This window comes from Eleutherodactylus coqui, chromosome 9 (assembly GCF_035609145.1).
Source record: "Eleutherodactylus coqui strain aEleCoq1 chromosome 9, aEleCoq1.hap1, whole genome shotgun sequence".
NCBI lineage: Eukaryota > Metazoa > Chordata > Amphibia > Anura > Eleutherodactylidae > Eleutherodactylus > Eleutherodactylus coqui.
The window spans coordinates 65,652,872-65,675,856 of NC_089845.1; the positions used below are offsets into that span (position 1 = coordinate 65,652,872).

The following is a 22,985-nucleotide window of genomic DNA, read 5'->3' on the forward strand; positions in this document are numbered from 1 at the left end:
TTATGCCTCTGTGCAGCATGGTTTAGGTATGGGTACGGGCACAGATACAGATAGAGGAGGGGCCCAAGCTTACCTTTTGCATCAGGGCCCCTGAGCCTTTAGTTACACCCCTGCATGCGATGGCCCCCTAAACATTGATGACGTGCCATACATTGGGAGAGTGGAACTCAGCAGATGGCAAATGTGGTAGGTGTGCGACACGTCATCATGGAAGAGGAAAAACCGCACCATGCAGCTCAGGTGAACCGCAGGACGAAGAAGGAACAGAAGCTCTTTTGGTAATTTGAGCAAAGTGAAGAGTTCCTGCACTGCCCCCTACTGGGAGACATACTACATGAGATATAATATTAGCATTGGAAAATCTCTTTAAGCCTAGGGTCACACAGGGCGGATTTGCCGCGGTTTTGCCGCAGCAGATCCGCCCGCGGCAAAACCGCCCGCGGCCGCTAATCCCGGGATTAGCCAGCCATGTGGATGAGATTTCTCAGAAATCTCGTCCACACAGGACGGCTAATCCGCTGCGGTAAATCCGGTTGAAACCGCGGCTGCGGCCGCCGCAGCCGCGGTTTCAGAAGAAGCAGCATGTCCATTCTTTTTTTCATTCCGCTGCGGCCGCGCTCTCCTCTATGGAGCGCCGGCCGCAGCGAAAGAGCGAGCGGCCGGGCCGCAGCGAAAGAGCGAGCGGCCGGGCCGCTTTTAAGCCGCGGCGGTTCTCCCGGCGGAAATCTCGCGGTTTTTGCTGCGGCCAAACCGCGAGATTTCCGACGGGAATCCGCCGTGTGTGAACCCAGCCTAAGGGTATTTTTTCTGCAGCAAATTATGCATCCAAAATAGGGTCAAAATCTGCTGCATTTTGACACGAAATCCACTGCGTATTCAAAAGATACAGCACTCACCTCCCTCACAGAGTCTTCAGCTGTCAAAAACGGTAGGCAGCATATTTTGCAACATCCAGCTTTCAGGCCGGAATCACATGAACATATTTGTAAATGGAATTTTTGTGTGCGCAATAAGCAGAAAATATAAAACCCATTTATTTTAATGGGTTCATTCACAAGCGCATACTTTGCGTACGCAGTTGTGTCGTGCAGAAAAAAAACGCTGCATGCTTTATTTTCCTGCACATTTGCACAGGAAAAGAACACATCTGGCACTCATTAAAGAATTTGGCCATTTCAATTGTGGGAGCATTGGTGCATATTTTTTTGCGTGTACAATTGCACACGACATATATGTGCAAAAGGTACAATAAAAACAGTTGTATGTGCAAATGCGCAACTTTCATTCCACATACATGCAGCGCAAAAACGCATATAAATCCACTTACGCTGTTGTGAAGACATGCTGTTTTTCGAATCAGGATTATGTAGGCAACATGTGGACCTCCCTGGGTTTATGACAACTGCAGTTACAGCAGTAGTATGTAGAATTCTAGGCTGCTGATCAACGGCAAGAAGCCAGATGTTACACCCGTAATGGAGGCACAAAGAGCACCTGTGTCCCCGGCCACCTGAAGGCGACCTAAAGATGTTTAGCCAATCGGCAGTAAAAATGGAAAATAAGGATTAACCTGTTCCAATCCAATTTTGGAGTCAGGGTTTCCTAAAAGGCTTTCTCTTTTTGCTGTTATACAATGGTGCCATCTGCTGGCCAAAGCCAGCGTGTGTGTGCGCCAGAGAGGCTCTGACAGCGGAGTGGCTGGCAATAGATGGGAAGAATACCATGTTGTACGTCTTCTGATATTAGAGATGTACAAGCTTCAATCAGAATGTAGGAAGACATCAGACAGTGGATTGGAAAGGGTTAAAGAGATGGAATATGATGCTGGAAACATCTCTCACCTTGGTATTGTATAAAAATGTGTTCACTTCTGTGTTGTTTTTGTGTTCTTCCATATCAAAATCTATACTCTCATACAGCTTACTCTCTTCCTCCGTTAGTGGGGCAACGTCATCATAAATTCCGGGGATGAGGATGTGTCCAGCTGTATCTGCAAGGCTGGCTGTGTACAGAGAGGAGAGAGGGTTAAAGGGGTTCTGACACGAATCAGATTTTTATGCTTTAGCAGCCATTGTTCCCTGGTCTGCCTAATGGACACAGGGAACCCACGATTAATGGCTGCTAAAGCATAAAAATCTTACACTTACCTTTGTTCCTGATGTTGATGTGCAGCGGGGTCATCTCCCAGCAGGCTCCTCTTCTTCCTCCGATAAGCCACCCCGCTCCGGGAATCCACGCATGCGCAGAAGAGAGGTGCCCTCTGACGGGAGTCAGGATGGGCCGCCTCTCCACTGCGCATGAGCAGCACTCGGGAGTTCAGCCAGGACAGACGGGTCGCCCACAGCAAGCACTGCTTGTGACATGCTTGCTGTGGGCGGCCCGTCAGTTCACCTCGGAAGTGGCTGACAGACGGAGTAGAGCAGGAAGCGGTCATTTTGACCGCTCCTGCTCTGCTTCTAGAAGCCACAGAAGAGGATGCCCAACAGAGGGGACATGCCTGGCGATCGGTCCTGGCCAGGCAAGGTAAGTAAAAACATTTTTTTTGATGTCAGAACCCCTTTAAATCAAAAAGTTATAATTTTATTATAACAGAAAGGTTTTGTGTTTTATTTTGTATAAACAAGCGAAAGAGCACAAAAAAGGGGTTTCGTTTTTACTTCCATGATTGCCCTGATTGCTATGATAATGCATTGCAGAACTCCAATAGTAATCACAGGCTATGGCAGGCCCGAATACCATTGTATGGCGTTGGGTCGCTATGTTCACATCGTGGAGGGTTGAGGACGTCACAGACGGAGATGCTCCCGCTATGAATCCTTTTACATGCTTCAATGAACATTGATTGCAGTATGTAAGGGATTAAGAGCGGGGATCGCTGTTCTCATCAATCCCCGCTGTTGCAGCGGGAGGCAGGCTATCAGCCACAGTCGCTTTTAAGATTACATCCTGTTGTATTAACTGCCTCCCTGTCAGGATGTAAACTAATGTCCTGCGGTGTTAGGGTCTTAAAGGATATATATCACCTATATATGTATTTAAACCATATCGTGAAAAATATTCTATTTTTCTATCTGTTTTTATTTTCTGCTGTAGATTTTCATATTCTGTTGTCTGTACATGATTATGGGGGCAGCCATCATGTCTGAGCTGCAGTTAACAGCATTTAGAGATATGCTTTACTGCAGAACTCATGAGCCCTTCATGGGCTCCTAGATAGAAGCTGACCCGTTTACTTTTATGGGAGACTGTTCTACGTATGCTCTGTGCAGAGGTCATCCTGCATAATAATTATTTTAAGTTTGACAACCAGTTCTTCTTACAAATAAGAGGAACTGCGATGGGGACAAAGTGTGCCCCGTGTTATGCAAATTTCTACATGGGAGCCTATGAAGAGCAACTAAGGGATCCCCGCATCTGTTTCTACAAACGATATATCGATGATATTTTTATATGGAATGGATCAGTAGAAGAGGTTAATATATTTATTCAGAATAGGAACAACAACACATGGGGCCTTAAATTCGCGGGCACTGTAGATCCGATACGGGCCACATTTTTTGATCTGGATATTTCCATTGAAAATAACATCATTCATACAAAGACCCATTTTTAAAAAGTTGATGCTAATAGCTTCCAAGACTTTCGGAGTTGCCATCTCAAGAAATGGAAGCTAAACGTGCCATAAGGCCAATTTTAGCGCATAAGGCGCAACTGCTCAACAATAAACAGCTATGATGAACAAGCTAGCATTTTATGCTATCGGTTTCGCAATAAGAAATATCTGGAGAATTTGATACAAACCTCCTATAAGAAGGTACTACAAGAAGAAAGATCCATCCCAATATTCGAAACTTGAACAACAACAACGAAATCGAAAGCTAATGCAAATAAATTTGGACTATGCTTCACTACACAATATAATTCGAAACAGAACTTAAAGACATCATTAAGAACAGATGGGAAATTCTGAGAGGGGATCCTTTTTTAATAGAAGCACTATCACTAGTGATGAGTGAGCATACTCGCTAAGGGCAATTGCTCAAGCGAGCATTGCCCTTAGCGAGTACCTGCCCACTCGAGAGAAAAGGTTTGGGTGCCGGCGGTGGGCAGGGAGCTGCGGGGGAGAGCGGGGAGGAACGGAGGGGAGATCTCTCTCTTCCTCTCTCCCCCCCTGCTGACTGCCGCAACTCACTGCTCCCCCGCACCGGCACCCGAACCTTTCCTCTCGAGTGGGCAGGTACTCGCTAAGGGCAATGCTCGCTCGAGCAATTGCCCTTAGCAAGTATGCTCGCTCATCTCTAACTATCACCATGCCCAAATATCATCTTTAGAAGGAGTAAAACTCTAGGCAAACTTTTAGCTCCATCTCGTCCCCACAAACACACCAATATAACCATGAATTTAAAATCTCCCTTTCCCTCTCTAACAGGTGTATATAAATGTGGAAAAAACTGTTGCAAGTGTTGCTCTAACAACTGTCATAAAAGAAAAAATATAGAAACGGGTCCAGGTAACGCTGCTTACACGATTAAGCAATATCTTAATTGTGGCACAGAACACCCTATTTATATGATTCAATGCCCGTGTAAGTTGCGCTATATTGGCCGTACAATTAATTCTTTACGGAATCACATTAATCACCATAGACACAACATCAAACGTGGTTTTTTGAAGCATAGCCTCTCTAGACATTTCCTATTGCATCACAATTCAGACATACCCATATGAATATTACCCCAGTTTAAAAAATCCCTAAAGGCGAATTTGCGAGGATAAAGACAAAAGAAATGTTTTACATATTCCATTTTAATACTTTAAATCCATGTGGATTAAACGAGATACTTGAAAAAATGTTAATTATTTTTATTTCTACTTGCATATATATTTAATCTTTCAACCCCAATAAGCTTACTATTTTTATCACACAGACAATATTTATTGATGAACTGTATGACTGACAATGTATTTATATATATATGTCTTGTTTGAATTGTCTTTAAAAAAATGACAGATATACCTGTAATAACGTCAGCAGAATATAGTGTGTGTAGATTACACAATACGGCATATTATCATGTGTGGCCGGGTGTACACTATGGCTGTGGAACGCAGCGATGCGTTCCACCACCGATGCATCTCATAGAACACTCCCCCTCCCTGCTGACGGACTGTCACATGATACGACAGTGGCAAGCAGCGCTGCATCCCACGTATCACGCTCAGCGGTTACGTCATCTGAAGGGTCCGAACGGCGCCAGCGGATGGCGACGGGAAGTCGTCAGCATGGTAATGAAATGTTTTCTTTTTAATATAAATATGATGTTTTTAAATGTATACATGCTTGAGAAAGGCTTTTTTATTTAGCCGAAACGCACTGCATGGTACCGATTAAATAAACACTACCTCTTTGCTACGCTTGTGATATCATCTGCTATCTGGGATTCAGGGGTGCCAGGTGACAAGGTACCCCTGCTAAGTAAGTGACCCATACCATTACTTTCCCCTTCTAATTGGTTGCATTGGAGCGCTGGTAACTTTTTTCTATCTTTGGTATCCATTGTGCAGGAAAGGGGAGTAGGTGAGCTGTGACTCTTGGTGGACCCATCCATCATTGTAATCCTGCCTGTGATAATAATGAGAAGACTGAAGAAAGGTTTCCTCTACAGAACAAGATGGATGGATAAACAGTAATTAAGGTAGCAGATATCATAGATTACCCAAGAGATACACCAGATCTCTCATTGATTCATGGATGATGCCTCCAAAAGTTCCGGAATGTAAATCTTTCTTCCCACTTTCCACCTAAAAATCAATTTGAACAACAAAAGATTTAGTATTTTAAGTTATATTATAAATAATACTGAAAATGCTGTTTATGGTTTTTGCTTTTCTGCAGATCATCTAGTGTGGCTCTTTCCACCAACAGGACTACCTACCTGTAATTGTGCATATACTTACCTACAGTAGGTCACACATACATTTGTTTCTAATGGATCGCAATGGAAAAAGTAACAAACACTAACATGTTTTTGACCCTTTCCCAATTAGTACAAGATCATAAAACTTCAGGCTTACAGTTCTGTTGCCGAGATCTGATAGCATTTGCCGTTAGAAAAAAAAAAATCACATTAAAATTAATGAGCGGGGGAAAGCCTCTATAAAGAACAGGCGGAACCAAACAACCTCACAAAAAAGTGAGCGTGAACAGACAGATTTCCAAAATGCAGAGAAATAAAATTAGGGCATTTTACCCCAATTTTACAAGCTGTGACTAGACACCAACAATACCAACAGTGACATTCAGGATCACACATGGCTATTTTGTCACACTTCTTCTATATTGAGGACATAACAGCACAAGTGCTGCAAGAGGCAATGAGAAGCTGCTGCCACAAACTTCGTAAGTTCAGGATATGTGAAAAATCCTACATGGATCCGACTAATTATAATGCACAGTGGAAATCTGTAGCTGAACCGTGGATTTGCACATCAGTGGATCTGCATGCAGATTTGGCCTATTTCATTGGTGTAGATCCACATGTGATATTTACTATTGTTGTGATGTTTAGTGTATTTTTAGAAACTTTATTTTGCATTACAAAGTATTCATTTTTTTCTACCTGTAAAGTACTGGTACATGTCTACATATACCTCTATAAGGGCTCGGTCAGACGAGCAGATATCCGCACGGAAGAAAACCTGCAACGCGTGTGGAAAAAAATCCGCAAGACCACGTCCATTGCCACCCATATGCTCTCTCTTTGAAAGGTGCAGATTTTTGCCCACGCATGCGGTGCGTTTTTTTTCCACGTGGAAAAACGTGCGGATATGTGCTCATCTGACTGAGCCCTCAGGGCTCCTTCTAACAGGTCTATGTGTCCATGTACCCTGTTTCCTAGAAAATAAGGCAGTGTCTTATTTTAATTTTAGCTCCAAAACACATGCTAGGGTTTATTTTCAGGGGATGTCTTTTAAATTGGCTGATCGACGGTGAGCGATGGCCACGGCACAGCCAATTCAAAAATCTCTCCCCCACATATTGATGGCTGTGATTGGCTGATCGCTCACCGCTGCTCAGCCAAATCATACAATCAATGGGAGAAGCGATGGCTGCCAATCACAGCCTTCGCTTGAAGAACCAATCACAGCCATCGCTTCCTCGAGGCGGGATTTATGAATCCCGTCACCAGAAAGTGATGTTGTTTGAGCTCCAAGAACTACAGGAATTGCGTGGATCTCCGGAGAGCAGCGGGAGGAACCTGGACGTGCCTTCTAGATAATGTATTCCCTTTTTTCCCCTAATGTAGTGTAACTAGGGCTTATTTTTAGAGAAAAGCTTACATTTCAAACCTCCCCAAAAATCAAAAAAAAAATCAGGGTCGGCTTATTTTCTGGGTAGGTGTTATTTTTGGAGAAACACTGTATTTGCATGCGCAATATGCCGTGAAAAGAACCTTGTAATATCAATAGGTCTGTTTTCATTTCCTTTTTTGTGCACATGAGAAAATAGAAACCTGCTCAATTTTTGTGCGCACCCAAGGTCCAATGAAAAACAAGTATGGGTGGTGCGCAAATGGAAACGCAATGCACACACAAATGGGCAATACACTGTGCAATTCGGTGAAAAAAGAGCACATCTGGAACTCATCAGGCTAAATAGCCACTTAAATTGTGGTGTGTTCATCTGCCACACAAAAAAAGCTTGTACATAGTTCAAATATGTTGAGCTGAGGCATGCTCAAATTTAAGGTGGTCCCACCCTCCCACCCTATGAATGTTTCATTTCAAGGGGATAGAATGTCATGATATGTGAAGGATGGTTTGTGGGGGAGTTACTAACATTGTCATGGTAGCAATGAGTGGGGGTCCTCCGAGTCTGTTGGAGTGTGGCCGGAGGCAATTGGGATATTTTCCTTTAAATGGTAAGGTGACAGATTTTGTGACTCCAAGGACCTCTCCTCTTTTGGTGGATGGTGAATATTAATTAATGTGTTTGGTTAAATTGGGTTAAGCTGTGTAAATTTCTTTGTAATAAAATGGTTGCTGTGACCAAATTATCCAAAAGTAGTAAATGCCCATTTAGACACAATTCTCACTCAAAATTTGCTCTATAATCATTGTGTCTAAATGTGCTCATCTTTTACTGTTCGATGGTTTTCAGTTCTGCTTGAAAACCGTGGTTCAGCAAAACAGCTGATAAGCAGGACCGCACGCTGTGTTCTGCCCACAGAGAGGGGATTGCAGCTTATAACTTAGTTACAGATGTTCTCAGTTCTCAGCCCCGCTGGCAGAACACCTGATAAGCAGGGCTGCACACTGTCTGCTGTCCATGGTGCTGAATTCTCCACGGGGAGCCCGTGGCCGAACAATGGAGCTGATTACAGAGCTCAGACCTGCTGCTGACTTATATAACAGCTCCCAGAAGCTCATTTGCATGCAAATGAAGCTAATAAAGTACTAATAGCAATTAGGGCCCATTAGTACATCATGCAAAACTATCGCTGATCTTTCAATCTTGTGAAAGATATGTGTGTGTAATTGGGCCTTAAGTGTTTGTCATTATTTGGGACATAGTGGGTGTGATGATTAGTAATTGGAAGAATGAGGTCAGAAGGCTACAGCTGACAACGACTCCAATATATCCAGGTCAAGGGAGATATTTTAGGCCGGATTCCCAGAAACTTATTTATGCAGCGTATTACCCTGTAAATATTTACATGCGCAATACACTGTAAATAGAACCCGTTGATTTTAATGGGTTCATTTACATAAGCGGATTTTGTGTGCGCATTTTCTTCACTTTAAAAGAATATGCAGCATTTGCGCAGGGAAAGAGCACATATTGAACTATCTTCGCATTTCAATGAATGGGAGCATGGTTGCATGTGTGCGATTTGCATGCGCAAAAAGTACAGCAAATATGCAACACCCATTGTTTGAATATGTGGTGCAGTTCTGCGCTTAAATGCATGTATGCTCTTTTGACACCAGCCTTAGTCCAGATTCACATAAACTTATGCATATTTGCGCACACATTTGCACTGCATTTTGTGCATGGATGGTTGCATATTTGCGCGTGCACCAGCATATTTTACTGCATTTTTTTTGCCCGCAAGGTATGTTTATTTGCACGCAGCAAATAAAGATGTGCCGGTTGAAATGGCTAATTAGTCAGTGTTTAACGCATCTGCCAGCGTATTTTCTGCGCATCCCCATTGACGTCTATAAGGACTTTGGGTGCACAAATGCGCAAGTAAATAGGGCATGTTGTTGGGTTTTTTGCAGTACTGAAATGTGCAGGAAAAATATGTGCAGGTGAACGAGCCCTTTGAAATGAATGCGTTCTATTTACTCCATATTGCGCGCGCAAATACACATGTGAAGCCTGATTGTTGAGCATAGGAGGTGGCACAGAACAGCTCCCCCTCCAGGAGAGGAGTGTGTCCTGTGTAGTCGATGAGCTATGGGGGAGCAGGGAGCCTTCTGATGTCTGTATGGCTCTGCTGTCACCTGTGTTATTTCTGATCTATCCAATATGCATATACAGTTAGTAGACCTAGAACAATCCTCAGCCATATACACAAAAGGTTGTAGAATTACCTCAACAAAGAAATACGCGTTGCCTCTTGTTCCATAGGTCAGTGCAGGTTTCCTACTGAGCCACACATTATCAGAAATGACAATATAGTCAACATCGGAAAAGAACTCCTCGTGTCCTTTAAGCAGCTCCTCTAAACCAGGAGAACCCGTTTCCTCTACTCCTTCTATGATGAACTTCAAGTTCACAGGTATAGTCTATGATAAAAAAAAATATATTATTTCTGTGTAGTCCGTCATGTTCACGAGGTCAATGATGGACTAAGAAGGATCAGCTCTAGAAGGGAACAGCAGTATGCACATAGGCACTCCATAAGACCAATTACTATAATGTCAACCAATGCCTAGGTAGACATGCCTATTCCCTGTAGACAAATGGTATAGCTTGAGGCATCTGGGCCCAATGCAAAATCTATGCTAAGGCCACCAAATAGTTAATGCAATGGCTTCATATTAATTGTAGAAGAAGATAGTTCTATCTGCAGCAATAAAGTCCCCACTGATCAGACAACAATGCATCTAGTAGGAAAACCAGGCATCCCAACTGTCCTGATATCAGGGGCTGTCCCACCATTCTGGGGGGCCTGTCACATGTTCTGTATAGTTTGTCATGTTTTCTGCACAGTATCCCCAAAGTTAGATATTGTATACAGCGATCACTCAACATACAATGACCGTGTGCCCATGTGAGATCCAGTCTCGATTTGCTGGTGTCTGCTATGGCTTAACAATCAGCTCACGAGGTTTCACTTCCGGGCGAGAAAGCTGAAGCCGCTAGATTTCGGGGAGTCTAATAATCATTGATCACACCCATTCAGAGGGATGGACCCAACCCTCTGTTGTTGTCTCATTGGCCGCCCACCTTCATTTAGAGTAAACAGGCAGTCGTTCATAAATGAATGACTGCCTGTTCACACGAGCCGATTATCGTTCTTATGCCTACATGAAACAAATGGCAAACGATAAGTGGACACATTATTGTTTGTCGTTCAATTATTGGCTGTGTTTACATTGAACAATTAGTTGTGCATGATCTAATCATTAGCTGAATGATGTTTATTACGTATAAAACGTCCCTTACTTGTGAAAGGGAACCACATGTCCCTGAAACGTGTCGCTTTATGGACTTTTAACTCTATGTATTAAAGACTACTTTTACTTATGAAGTTCGTGCCTAAAGTACGATTAATCTAATACATCTCCGATTCAGATTCCTGGTGTTGGCACCCGTGTTTCCATGGAAAAGCTCCATTGGCAGCGGCTTCACATGTACTGATGTTCAGTGATTATACTCTGCAGCGGTGTGTTGCCTTTGAGGTGAGTATCCATGACTGTAGGTAGCTGTGAGCTGAAAACTCAGCCAACAGTTGTTCTTCCCAACTTCTCCATAACTATGTATGCTCAGTCCAGTTGGACCTGTTTGTGTTTTCACAAGGAAGAGGAACAAAGCTCTTCCAAGGACATAACTCTCTCCCCCCCATCCATGGTACTAAAATGTGTATGTTCCTCTTTTGGAACAAAAAAGAATTCTGTTGTCTTGTTGTGCCTGTTGTACATTTGTTGGCCCTTGAGTTGTAGGGAGCCAACAGGTGTACAGGGGTCTAGCAGACACTGCTAGTATCTCTGGGCACCAGGAAACACAGTTTTTGTCTGCCAGCTTGATTAGAAGGTAGGTTTCAGTGCGGGCCCACGCAAAGCCCATCAATTGGCAAGCGTTGCAATGCTGAGCCTAGTGACGCAGTGCTGAAGGAAGAGAGTCCTGCCATCGATTGACAAGCCAGTGAACTGGCAGTAAGACTTTGGGAGCCACTGATCAAGGGGTATGGGCTGCAGTTGTGCCAGCCCAGAATTACAGTGACCAGTGCACATTGAGAGACTGGCTGCTCAGAAGCTTGCTGAAGTGCCTGTTTGCAAAAGTCTGCCAAGTGAGTGGCCTGGGCAGAGAAGGGCAATTACAAGCCCAGACCCTCCTGACTTTTCTGTAATGCTTGCAGTATGGTCACCACATGCTTGCTTGAACTGTTAGTTGTGGGAATATCATTTCTCTAAGCGCGATGGCAGCATATTTAGTGAATGGTTTTAGTAATCAATGGAAAAAATATAAAGTAACATGGTGATGAAACAAAGTTCCCCAGTCAGTAGGTTCACTGCTAGAATATCTTAAGTATTTGCTTTAGGCCGTGTTTACACAGCTGAGAAAATGACATGAGCTCTGTGTGTTTGTGACGCACACACAACCCATGCAATATATTAACCTATTATTTCTAATAGGTTCATTTATATGGGCGATGTTCCCCTCGCACCAATGGTTCAAGGCGGAAAAATCGAAGTAGGTCCTATTTTCCTGCAATTCATGCACAAGAGTAGAACTTGCAATGTAAGATGTCTTGAACATCACACAGATGGGGTGTCCGTGTTCTGTACGATGCAAGTTGTGCCCTAGATTCTTGTCACAACTCACTATTTCCTGTGCAAATCCGGCCTTAGAAAGATATTTCGTACCTTTTGCAGGGCTATATAGGTGTCTATGGCGTGTATCCAGGCTAGGACAGGACCTTTGTTGTCTGTCGCTCCTCGTCCATAAAGGTTTCCTTCAAATGTGAAGATTTAGAAAGAGATTAGCAGATAATACTAAGTGATTCGGTTAATATTGAGATCTGTTTCCAGATCTTTTTAAGCAATATTATGAGAAGTGCTAACCATTAATTTCAGTAATTGTGTAGGGATCCGTCTTCCATCCATCCTCTTTTTTTGCAGGCTGAACATCTACATGTCCGTAAAAACAAACAGTCGCCTTATCAGTGCTATTTCCCAACTGAGCCAGGATTGCTGGGGGGAACTGGATTGTTTGGCCACCATGAAGCTGTGGGTAAGCATTGAAGTAAAGATCAGAAGTCTAGTCTACGTTATCTTACCTATCAAAATAGTAGTAGCCTACAGCATAGAGGGATTCCTTTTGTTGTATCTGCCTTTAGTAATTGGAATAGTCTACTGCTACCAACCTCTGGAATTTCTCAGATCATTCTTATGGTTAACCCCACTTTCCTAAGACTTCTAGTCCTATGGATCTGACCCCTGGCTTCATTACTGGACCTTGCTTATTTTTGTTACTCCTGACGGACCCTACTTATTTAACTGCGCTTTTGTCGCCACTTGAATACCACTAATCCAGGCTAATTTTGTTGCAACAAGTCTGGGGATTCCCAGCAGTGGAGTTCTCACCTTCATAAAGGGGTTCAAAGATGAAGCCTGCATAATCCCTAAATCTTTGTGGCCAGATTAGCCAGCACAAATTAAATTATGGGAACAGAGGATCCACTGCCGCCGCAGATACTTAACAAGCCAAACCAGAGTATTTCTAATAAGGAAAAGACACCCATCTACAGACAACTGCTTCTGGGATTTTACCCCTCGTCAGTATAAGGCAGGATACCGTTTGAGAGGCCTTTTATACAGGTCTAAGGGAATAATCTCCTTGTGTAGACTGCCAAAATAGCAGAGAGTCTAGTAGGGAAAACATGTTTTCCCTAAACCCAGAAGAGCTCATTTACATATCCTTTTTTTCAGGTAGCCTTGCCTGGCCTATAAAAATTCATGGCCTTCCAGGATGAGTGCTTATTTATATATCATCTGTGGACAAATGGGCTACCACTGCCAGAGAGCTATACTGGTCGTAATCATATTTTTGATCAGTGACAATATAACAATAACTCCTTGTTGTACAGCTTTACCTACTATGAAGCTCATAGTTCATTTTTCTTAAGGTCCTTTTTCATGCAAAGATAATCTTTCAAATGACTGAAAGATTGAAAGATTTTGCGATCTATTTGTATAAAGTGTTATTGGCCATTAACACTTTATCATCTTCATTTGCATGTAAAAGTACCTCCAGGAGCTGTTTGCAGAGCCCAGCGTGTGTTTAAACACACACCCAGCTGTGTAAACAGCTGCAGACACATTCTTTCGTTCTCCTCGTGGCTGCCGACACATTGCATTGTTCTTCTCATGGCTAGTGTAAACATGCCACGGGGAGAACATCCTGCAGTCTATTGAAGGATGAGCGAAATACATTCAAATGGATGAATGATAGAGTTTAAGTTTGACTAAAATCCATTGTTCAAACGAAAAGTGCACAATGTCCGCATTTATATGTAACGATTATTGCTCATTTTCAGCCGTTTGAAGCAATTTTGAGTGATAATCGTTGCATGTAAAAGGGCCTTTAGTCACTGGGACCATCGGGGAAAACTTTCTTTAGATTATATGAGGGAGGCTACAAAATTCAAAATCCAATTGCCATGCATTGTAATCCAATATTCTGAATATTCACTAGAAATTCCACTAATCAGAAGCTCAAATGAAATCATTAGTGCTATAATTACTTTATAGACCTCTACAGTTGGGTTATAATACTTACTGTTTCCAAGCCCATATCTACCAGCTGCACAGTCGCCCCTAAAGTGCGAATTCTTTCAGCAGTCATTTGGACCATTCTAATCAATTGTTCGCGGAACCGTGGATCGCTGGAATCACTAGGAACAGCCACCCAATCTTTAAGACTCTGTGTGAACATAATTACTGGATATATTGCAGAAAATTCTTTACATAATAATACTCAATAATTGTGGTGAATCAACTCAGTCCTAGAGGGACAAGGAGAATTTTTGCTGTTTCTAATAGGTCATGAGAGCCAGCCAACACTAAAACTATTCACCTAAGGTATCAAGCACAGGTCAGTATTATGGCTCCATTTTGTATGGATCCATAATAAAGCTCCCATAGAGGTGTGTAAGTGGGTCAGTCCTTAATGGTTTAAGATCAAAGTGTTGGACACACAACCCAATTGAAGATGGTGCAAACAATGACATGTAAACAGCAGGGTTAAGGCCTTTAAACATACAAAATTAATCTTTCTTAAAAGAACTGAAAGATTTAGCAAAGGCCATTAACACTTTATCATCTTCATTTCCATGTAGAAGGACCTCCACGTGCTGTTTGCAGAGCCCAGCATGTGTTTAAACACACACCCTGCTGTGCACACAGCTGCCCTCACATTCCATTGTTCTCCTCATGTCTGCTGGCAGATTGCATTGTTCTTGTTACATTATGCAGTCTATTGAAAGATAAGCTAAATACATTCAAATGGCATGTATGTGATCAGTCTTTCAGTGGCTGAACGATGGATTTTAAGTAAACCGTTAATCCATCATTCAAATAAAAAGTGCACGATGCCCGCATTTACATGTAATGATTATTGCTCATTTTCGGTTGTTTGGATGAATTTTGAGCGATAATCGTTGCGTGCAAAAGGGCCGTGTAATATCTTGGCGTGTATGTGCACATAATACGCACCAAGATAGAACATGCTGTGATTTTTTACCTGCGTGCGTATTTTGCGCAATCTGTGTGAGAGGCAACATGGCCATCTCTGGGACTTTGGTACAGCATATTACGTGTGCAAAATCTCTGTAATATCACACTGGCCTTGGGCTAAGTGCGGTATCACAGCCCAGCGCCATCCACTTCAATGCAGTTGCGTTGCAATACCAGACATAACCAATGGACAAGTATGGCACTGTTCTAAAATAAATCAGTCTTTTTTTTTCTAGTCCTGTACTACCCCTTAAAAAAATATACATCTTTAGTATAAAATACCCAGAGCTCTTTCTCATGTCCTGATTATTAATACAGCACTGAATAAAACTTATGGTGCACCTATACTGCATTGGGCGTAGGGTCCTAAATGCACTATACAATCTCCCACCATATACTGGTACATATTACTAGATAATAATGTGCCAAATCCATCCTCTGTTATAATAACGTCTGTCTCACTTTACCTGAACGAAATCATCTTGGTGTGCATCAATGTGCTGGAACAGATCTTCTAATTTCGTTGCGGCGTTGGCGTGAAGCGGCAGCATGACCAGCTGAAGGAGGAGGATCTGCAGAGAAGTAATATGTTTCTGTAAAGTTATATCCGAGGGTAATCAGGCATTCTACGCGCTTCTGCACATGTGATACTATAATACTACATGCAGAGAAAAAAATGCCAGGTCAAATGATTAGAACTTTGCTTGGAGTGCAGAGTTGGTCAGCTGAAAACAGCCCTTTGTTCTGGAAGCCAGATGATTGCATAATGTCATGGTTCCCTTGAGATTTCCACAAATATACGAAACACGGGCTGCACTTCTATCATGCTGCTTATTATCATATGAATCAACTCTTTCCAAATCAGTTTTACCTCTTTGCATGCAGCCTCTTATTGTGGAAGACCAATAATACTCTACAGTCCATATTTCCATCAGCGATATTACCAGGTATTTATATCACACTGAAGAAATCATTACTGTTATCACTTACCAATAAACCTCTGTATCAGTAGCTTAGTAATTAGCTCACCCTCCGCTCACAGTACAAAGTCAGGTCTAGTCTTCAATGCAAAGATTACTTAGCAGAGACTTGGCTGGCAAAAGTTCAAAAAAGATATATCCGGAGACGGAGATGACCATTATTGTGCATCTGATACACAAATGTAGCAAACGTTAACTTAACTCGTTATTATAACTTTACTACAGTGCTGTAAATCGATGCTGCAGTCATGTTAATGATTGCTACGTCTGCACCTAAGCCAGACTCATATGCTGTGTGATATCTACTAGCAGTTGTTATTTATCGGTTGTGCATATGGCGCCATCAGATTCTAGATGGCTGTACATAGAATTTATTTTTTCCCATTGGTTCATGGTGGCAGTGGACGTCACAATCTAATGAACTCAAGGGCATGTCTGATCAGTGTTCTGTAACGGAGTACCCTCTGAAGCACTTGTATCTCTAGTAGTCAGTGCACTGATTCACACATCATTTAGTTTTATTTTGGATAGATGGGCTCCCCCAAAATTTCTAGCAAACTGCATACAAAAAATACTGATCCGTACTAATTAATGCGACTGTTAGTTCTGCTTTTTGGCCAAAACGCATAGGCTATCAGGTATTGCATTTTTTGGCTTTTTCAGTGAATGTTTTTGTTTTTTTCTCTCACCTCTGGGATTTCATTACAGTTAATAGTGAGATAGTGTAGGTTCTGATGGACGCGTGGTGGCCTTGTCGTGGCCCATCAGCCTATGCGTTTTGGCCAAAATGCAGAACTAACACACGCATTTATTAGTATTAAAAATTTGTTCCCATTATGAAACGTAAACTAGGAGCAGACGTCTATAAACAATGCCTACAGAAAGACTGATACATGAAAATCCAATTACCATAAGCATGTTTCTGGAGTGTGAAAGGAAGCTGGGTGAGCCCAATCATAGATAGCAAAAAAAAACACACTCCATGCAACAGATGCCGACAGGTCATCCCAGAGATAACGGTTCCTATGCTTTTACAGAGGAACGAGCATTGCTGACTGAATGGAGGCAGAGCTTGGGGGGGGGGGATTGTTTCGGCCCACCTGCCTCCATTCAGAGTAAACAGGTAGTCATTCGTAAGTGAATGACTGTCTTATACACGGAACGATCCGCCGTTAATTTTTTTTCTGCATGTAGAAATTGAACAACGAACGATAAGTGAAAAGCTTCTTGTTTGTCGTCCAGTCGGTGGATGCATTTACACTGAACAATAATCATTTAGACTCTCGCTGGATGGGGGGAATCCGAACGATAATCTTTCAATGTAGAAGCACCTTAAGTTATATCCAATACCATGTCTGGAAATCGTTGACTAAGTCTTTTCTTCACCCACCTACAGCGGCTGGTACAATATTTTTTAAAACCTTTGTATATAAAGAATACTTGCTACTTTAGAGACCTGAAATTCAGCATTGGTTGCCACCTGTGTCTCGCTGGCAGCAAGGCATCAAAGTGCTTTTATCTAATGTCCAGAACTAGGTTACATCTAAAGGCCCGTTTAGACACAACGATTATGACATCTTTTGAGCGACTTTTGATCGGTAATCGTTTTGTCATTTACATCGCAAGATGATCGCTCAAACGTTGAGCGATCACCTTGCGCTCCGGAGGATACAGAGAACAAGCAGGGGTCTGCTTGTTCTCTGCATCACACTATTCCCCCCTGGGAGTATCGGCTGTCATACAGCCGAGCGCTCCAAGCGGAGGATGTAGAGGACAGCCGGGGGCTGCTTCTTCTCTGCACTCAGCTGTTCCCCGCTTGGAGCGCCCAGCTGTCATGCAGCCGAGCGCTCCAAGCGGAGGATGTAGAGGACAGCCGGGGGCCGCTTCTTCTCTGCATTCAGCTGTTCCCCGCTTGGAGCGCCCAGCTGTCATGCAGCCGAGCGCTCCCAGCGGAGGATGCAGAAGACAAACAAGGTGTCCCCGCTTGTCTTCTCCGTCCAGCTGTTCCCCGCTCCGAGCGCCCGGCTGTTATACAGCCGAGCGCTCTGAGTGGAGGATGCAGAAGACAAGCGGGGTGTCCTCCCTTGTCTTCTGCATCCAGCTGTTTTCTGCATGGAGCGCCCAGGTGTTATACAGCCGCTCTGTTCTTCATACCCAGCCTGTCATCTGGGAGCGGGATACAGCTGAAACAATAGTATCAGCTGTATCCCGCTGTGAATCCCTGTTAAGGCGGGTAGCAATGGTTTAACAAAAACTGTACGATATCAGTGCAGTTAGACACAACGATTATCGCTCAAAAGACGGCTTTGAGCGATTTTTGAGCGATAATCGTTGTATTTAAATGGGCCTTAACAGTCATTAATGCCTTTGGAGGTGCTCATATCATGTAGCGCAGAGCAGCAATCTTCACTAAAGCAAGTAGTTAACTAGTTAGCAATTAACTTTTCTGACAGTATAACTAAATATGATACTGTTAATATGTTCTAAATGTGCTGAGCACAATGTAATGTAGAAAAACATAGTATGCATAGTAAAGTATACTCGCTAAACTATGTGATGAATACTGTACTTGGTAAAAAGTATACCGCATCAGGTGCCAAGTCTAATGTACAAAGAGACATATTTATCTATAGATACTGAAAAGCTTACAACTTTCTACAATACTTTGTGTTTTAAAATCTCACTGCATTTAAAGGGCCAATTAATTCATTCATTATGTAGCTGTCCCCCAGTATATATTAGGGAGCTGGTGTCACCTCTGTTATTGTAGTTATTTCTTTCTATCTGAATCTTCCAGGCTCTTTTTCCTCAGATGTGATCTCCATTCAGACCAGCTCAGATCTGCTTGGGGTTATATATTCATTTTATAGTCAGATTCTCAGTTTGTGTGATACTGTTACATGGATCTACCGCTAAGGCTGGGTTCTCACACGCCGGAAACCCGGCGGAAATCTCACGGTTTGGCCTCAGCAAAAAAACGTGAGATTTCCACCGAGAAAAGCGCTGCTTCAAAACCCACGGCACTTAGCGATGGGCTTTGAAGCAGCCTGGCCGCTCGCATTTCCGCTGCGGCTGGTGCTCCCAAAGAGGAGAGCGCAACGGAATTTTAAAAAAATGGACATGCTGCGGCCAGCGAATCCGCGCCGCAGTGCCAGCTTCTGCCAGCTTTGCTGCCCCGTGTGAACAAGATTTCTGAGAAATCTCGTCCACATGGCTGGGCAATCCCGGGGTTAGCGTCCGCTGGCAGATTTGCCGCGGCGAAATTCCAGACGGAATTTCCGCGGCAAATCCACCCTCTGTGAACCCAGCTTGAAACTGCCTGCAGGGAGACACAGGCACTCCTGTCACAATTACTGATGATGATCACACAGCTTCAGTCACACAGTTATAATAGAGGAGATCACAGCTCATCCTCCTGACTGTATACTTATGGTCTGCAGCTTATGTAGGTTAATACAGATGGTAGTGATAATTAAATTATCCCCCCAGCAGGCAGGATGGTATAACTTCTAGCTAATGCTGCTTTGATGCATCATGGGATAGATGTGAAAGTGAAGAGTTATGGTGTCTGAAACTAGGGTTTCTCAGTTTGTTTGATGCTGTTGCATAAATTCTACCATAAAAACTGCCTAGAAGAGGACAGAAAAACTCCTATCACAATTAGTGACAATGATTACACAGTTATAATAGAGGAGATAACAGCTCATCCTTCGGACTGTATATTTATGGTCTGTAGCTTATTTTGGTGAATATAAATGGTAATGATAATTAAACTGTACTCCCAACAGGCACAAATGGTATAATTTCTATCTAATGCTGAGCTGATAGATCATGGGAGAGATTTGAAAGTGAAAGTTAAAAAATTTCAGCTTGAAGATGGTGCCTGATAAGCATCAGAAAGAGGGCTACTCTGCAGGGAAGTGACTGGAATACACAGAGGAGACCTGCAGAATGTAACAGGCAATCAGGTCAGTGGGGGAACGGATGGAATGTGTTTTTGCTGGAGTGACCCTTTTAAGATCACTGATGGCTGTTAGTGCTGCTAGTTTATGTGCACAGGCAGAAAACTTATACAGACCTAATTCTTTCTTCTGTATTTAGTAATAAAGGATTATCATAATAGCAGACAGGCCCTTCAACCCTTTCCCTTTCCACTTCAGTGTCGGACCTCATCCAACATTGAGATTTCCCTGGATAGCTCTCATATTGGACATGTTTCTAACACTATGCAGAAGAAAGCTCCAACATTGGAGTATAATATACATATGCAGAAGATAGCTCTGATGTCGGAGCTCTCTTCTGAATAGTATTAGAAACATATGCTATACACATTATATGCAGTTATAGGATACCTTTGTATGGCACTGTATTACAGAGATTATCTATCTATCTATCTATCTATCTATCTATCTATCTGTCATTAGAAAAATTAATAGAGTCTTATATAAAAGTATGTTATATCTGCAGCATCTGAGGAGCAATCCCTCAGCCTAGGAAACAGCAGAGTAGAGAGATAACCTTGTCACGGGTGGGTCTATCGTCTCCTCCCCTAAGGGTAGCTTGGGGCCCGACCCGATTACCACAGGGGGAGATCGCGAAATGGGTAACTGGTAGTCCTGTTTGTCACTCGTGACGCCATCGTTCCATCCTCTGCGGCGGATCTCTCTGATGTAATTAAGCGCTGCGGAATAAGTTGGCGCTATACAAATAAAGATTATTATTATTATAGTAGTCCCCACACAGGGTATTTTCTGAACGAGAACCAGGAATAGTCGATTCTATTTGTTTACTTTAACTCTTGAAATTCTATCCAAATAAAATAGTCTTTGTACAGAAGCAAATTGTAGTGGTGCAGCAGGGAGGACTCTCGGGGCATTTATATAATCCACAGTCCAAGTTATCTGTAAGATTTCACTCAAGGCAAACTCTCTCTCTCCTGTCATACACTCACGTTCCTCTCGCTTTGTAGTGGTTTTCCATTCCTCCGGATGTATGCAGTACCTGTGCTGCACACCCACGCGTTTCCATCAGGTCTGGACTTTCACTCTCCCTACAAATGAAGGCCATAAGTAGTCTCTTTGCAGGGCTAGACCGCCTCTCTGACTCTTCCATGTCTCTTACATTCTCATTTTCCTCACAAAGACATGTGACTAGAGATGAGCGAACGTACTCGGATAGGCACTACTCGTCCGAGTAATGTGCCTTATCCGAGTACCTCCCCGCTCGTGCTGAAAGGTTCGGGTGCCGGCACGGAGCGGGGAGCTGCAGGGGAGAGCGGGGAGGAACAGAGGGGAGATCTTTCTCTCCTTCTCTCCCGCCCGCTCTGCCCCGCTCCCCGCTGCGACTCACCTGTCAGCAGCGGCAGCTCCCGAAGCTTTCAGCACGAGCGGGGAGGTACTCGGATAAGGCACATTACTCGGACGAGTAGTGCCTATCCGAGTACGTTCGCTCATCTCTACATGTGACACTTCTTTTACACTACACACAGGACAAAACAATACATTTCCAGACATCCCCAGACATTAACCCATTCATGCCTGCAAACACTCAATACACATAAATCTAGCTCACTCTACATTCAAGACAATGCATGAGACAAACACATAACATATATTCTGAGGTGCTGGAGGGGACCCCTAACTCTGGGCCACTACATATCAATATACATATATTTTGTGGGATTATTATAAATGATCTTCCCAATGTAAAACACTCAAAACTCACATTTAATTTTCAAAAAATTGACAATAAAATCATCATGACGGGTCATTTCTATGTGTTTCTGTTGAGTGATTTGAAGGTATCCACAAAACGCTATCCCATCCAAAATAAATAAGAGTTGGGGAGCGTGCGGGTGGCAGGGAAATTGGATTGGAAAGGGTTAAGAGATTCTTTGTGCTTCTTTCTATGAGAGTAGTTGCCAACCTGTCATTTAATAGCTGATTGAGAGCTCTGAGTATATAGTGTCTAGTGCCAATGTGTATAATACTTAGGATCTGCTCATACTTTGTTCATGTCCTTCATGGACACTCTGTTGCAAATTTGACGGGATGAATAGCTCTACATCCAAGTGATGGACACCACAACAGAACCTGCCAGAGCCCGTTGTATGCCAATGAGGTACATCAGGTGCAAAGAAAACTATAAACTTTATTAAAAAAACTGTACTAACTAATGGCTTACCTTTATAAAAGTGATTCAAAGTTTATTTCATGCCAAGGTCGTTCCTCTCCCTGGAACACAGACCAGCTGTATGCTGCATTTATAAGCAAGGTGTATCTATTTTTCTAACTGGTTTTTCCAGTTAAAGGTGCCAAACACAAGCATAACATATGCTGAAATATCCTCAGTAAATAAATCTTATTGTAACTATCTCTCATTGTTCAAAAGTCTCACTTAAATAGTATGGTCACATGGGGTATAGCATTATCCGCTGGAAATCTGCGGTGGATAGAAACGGATAGTGGACTTCTTTGTGGAAATATTGCAGATTTGCAGCAAATTTCACTCTATTACAAAGGGCAAAATCTATGGTGAAAAGCCACACAGACGCTCAAAATTACTATAAGGCGATATATATCGCTAGGTGGCTTTCACTGGTAGACCGGAATACAAACCTACAATCCTTCCACGTGGAAAGAGGCCTTCTAAATACAGAAGACCACTACCTCCTTCGGTCTAATGAGAGAATACAAACACAAAATAAGCTTATAAGTCCAACTGCACACGCCACAATCAACAACAAAGTGATGAGAGAGTTATGTCAAAATGGTTCTGAAACAGGCAAACCCTCCCCCCACACACCTGCATCCCTAATACCCCTCATCATTAGCAAAAAATCTTCTCCACCCACCCACATCTGGAACAGAATGTCCATGACCATATATGAAATCCTAAAAGGCCCTAAAATTACTGAATTAGAACAAATTGTACTGCTCACCCCAAACTACAAACCCAATTTCTTGGAAGCATTAAATCTTTATAAACTACTCACAACATTTCAGGATCTCTACCATAATGCACTAAGAGACCCGC

At 42.8% G+C, this 22,985-nt stretch overlaps 1 protein-coding gene across 1 annotated transcript in view; it reads right to left on the reverse strand.

Moving 5' to 3' along the window:
- Positions 1 to 22,221, reverse strand: part of LOC136579145 (beta-Ala-His dipeptidase-like) — a 34,676-nt gene extending 12,455 nt beyond the window's left edge. The window contains exons 1-8 of the mRNA XM_066579490.1: positions 22,134 to 22,221; positions 15,438 to 15,542; positions 14,015 to 14,158; positions 12,298 to 12,460; positions 12,100 to 12,188; positions 9,601 to 9,795; positions 5,718 to 5,802; positions 1,842 to 2,002 (exon numbers count right to left, since the gene is read on the reverse strand). Coding sequence (XP_066435587.1) covers positions 1,842 to 2,002; positions 5,718 to 5,802; positions 9,601 to 9,795; positions 12,100 to 12,188; positions 12,298 to 12,460; positions 14,015 to 14,158; positions 15,438 to 15,521 — 921 coding nt within the window. The 5' untranslated portion in view covers positions 15,522 to 15,542; positions 22,134 to 22,221. The remainder of the gene's footprint in view (positions 1 to 1,841; positions 2,003 to 5,717; positions 5,803 to 9,600; positions 9,796 to 12,099; positions 12,189 to 12,297; positions 12,461 to 14,014; positions 14,159 to 15,437; positions 15,543 to 22,133) is intronic.
- Between the last annotated feature and the right edge of the window lie 764 nt (positions 22,222 to 22,985).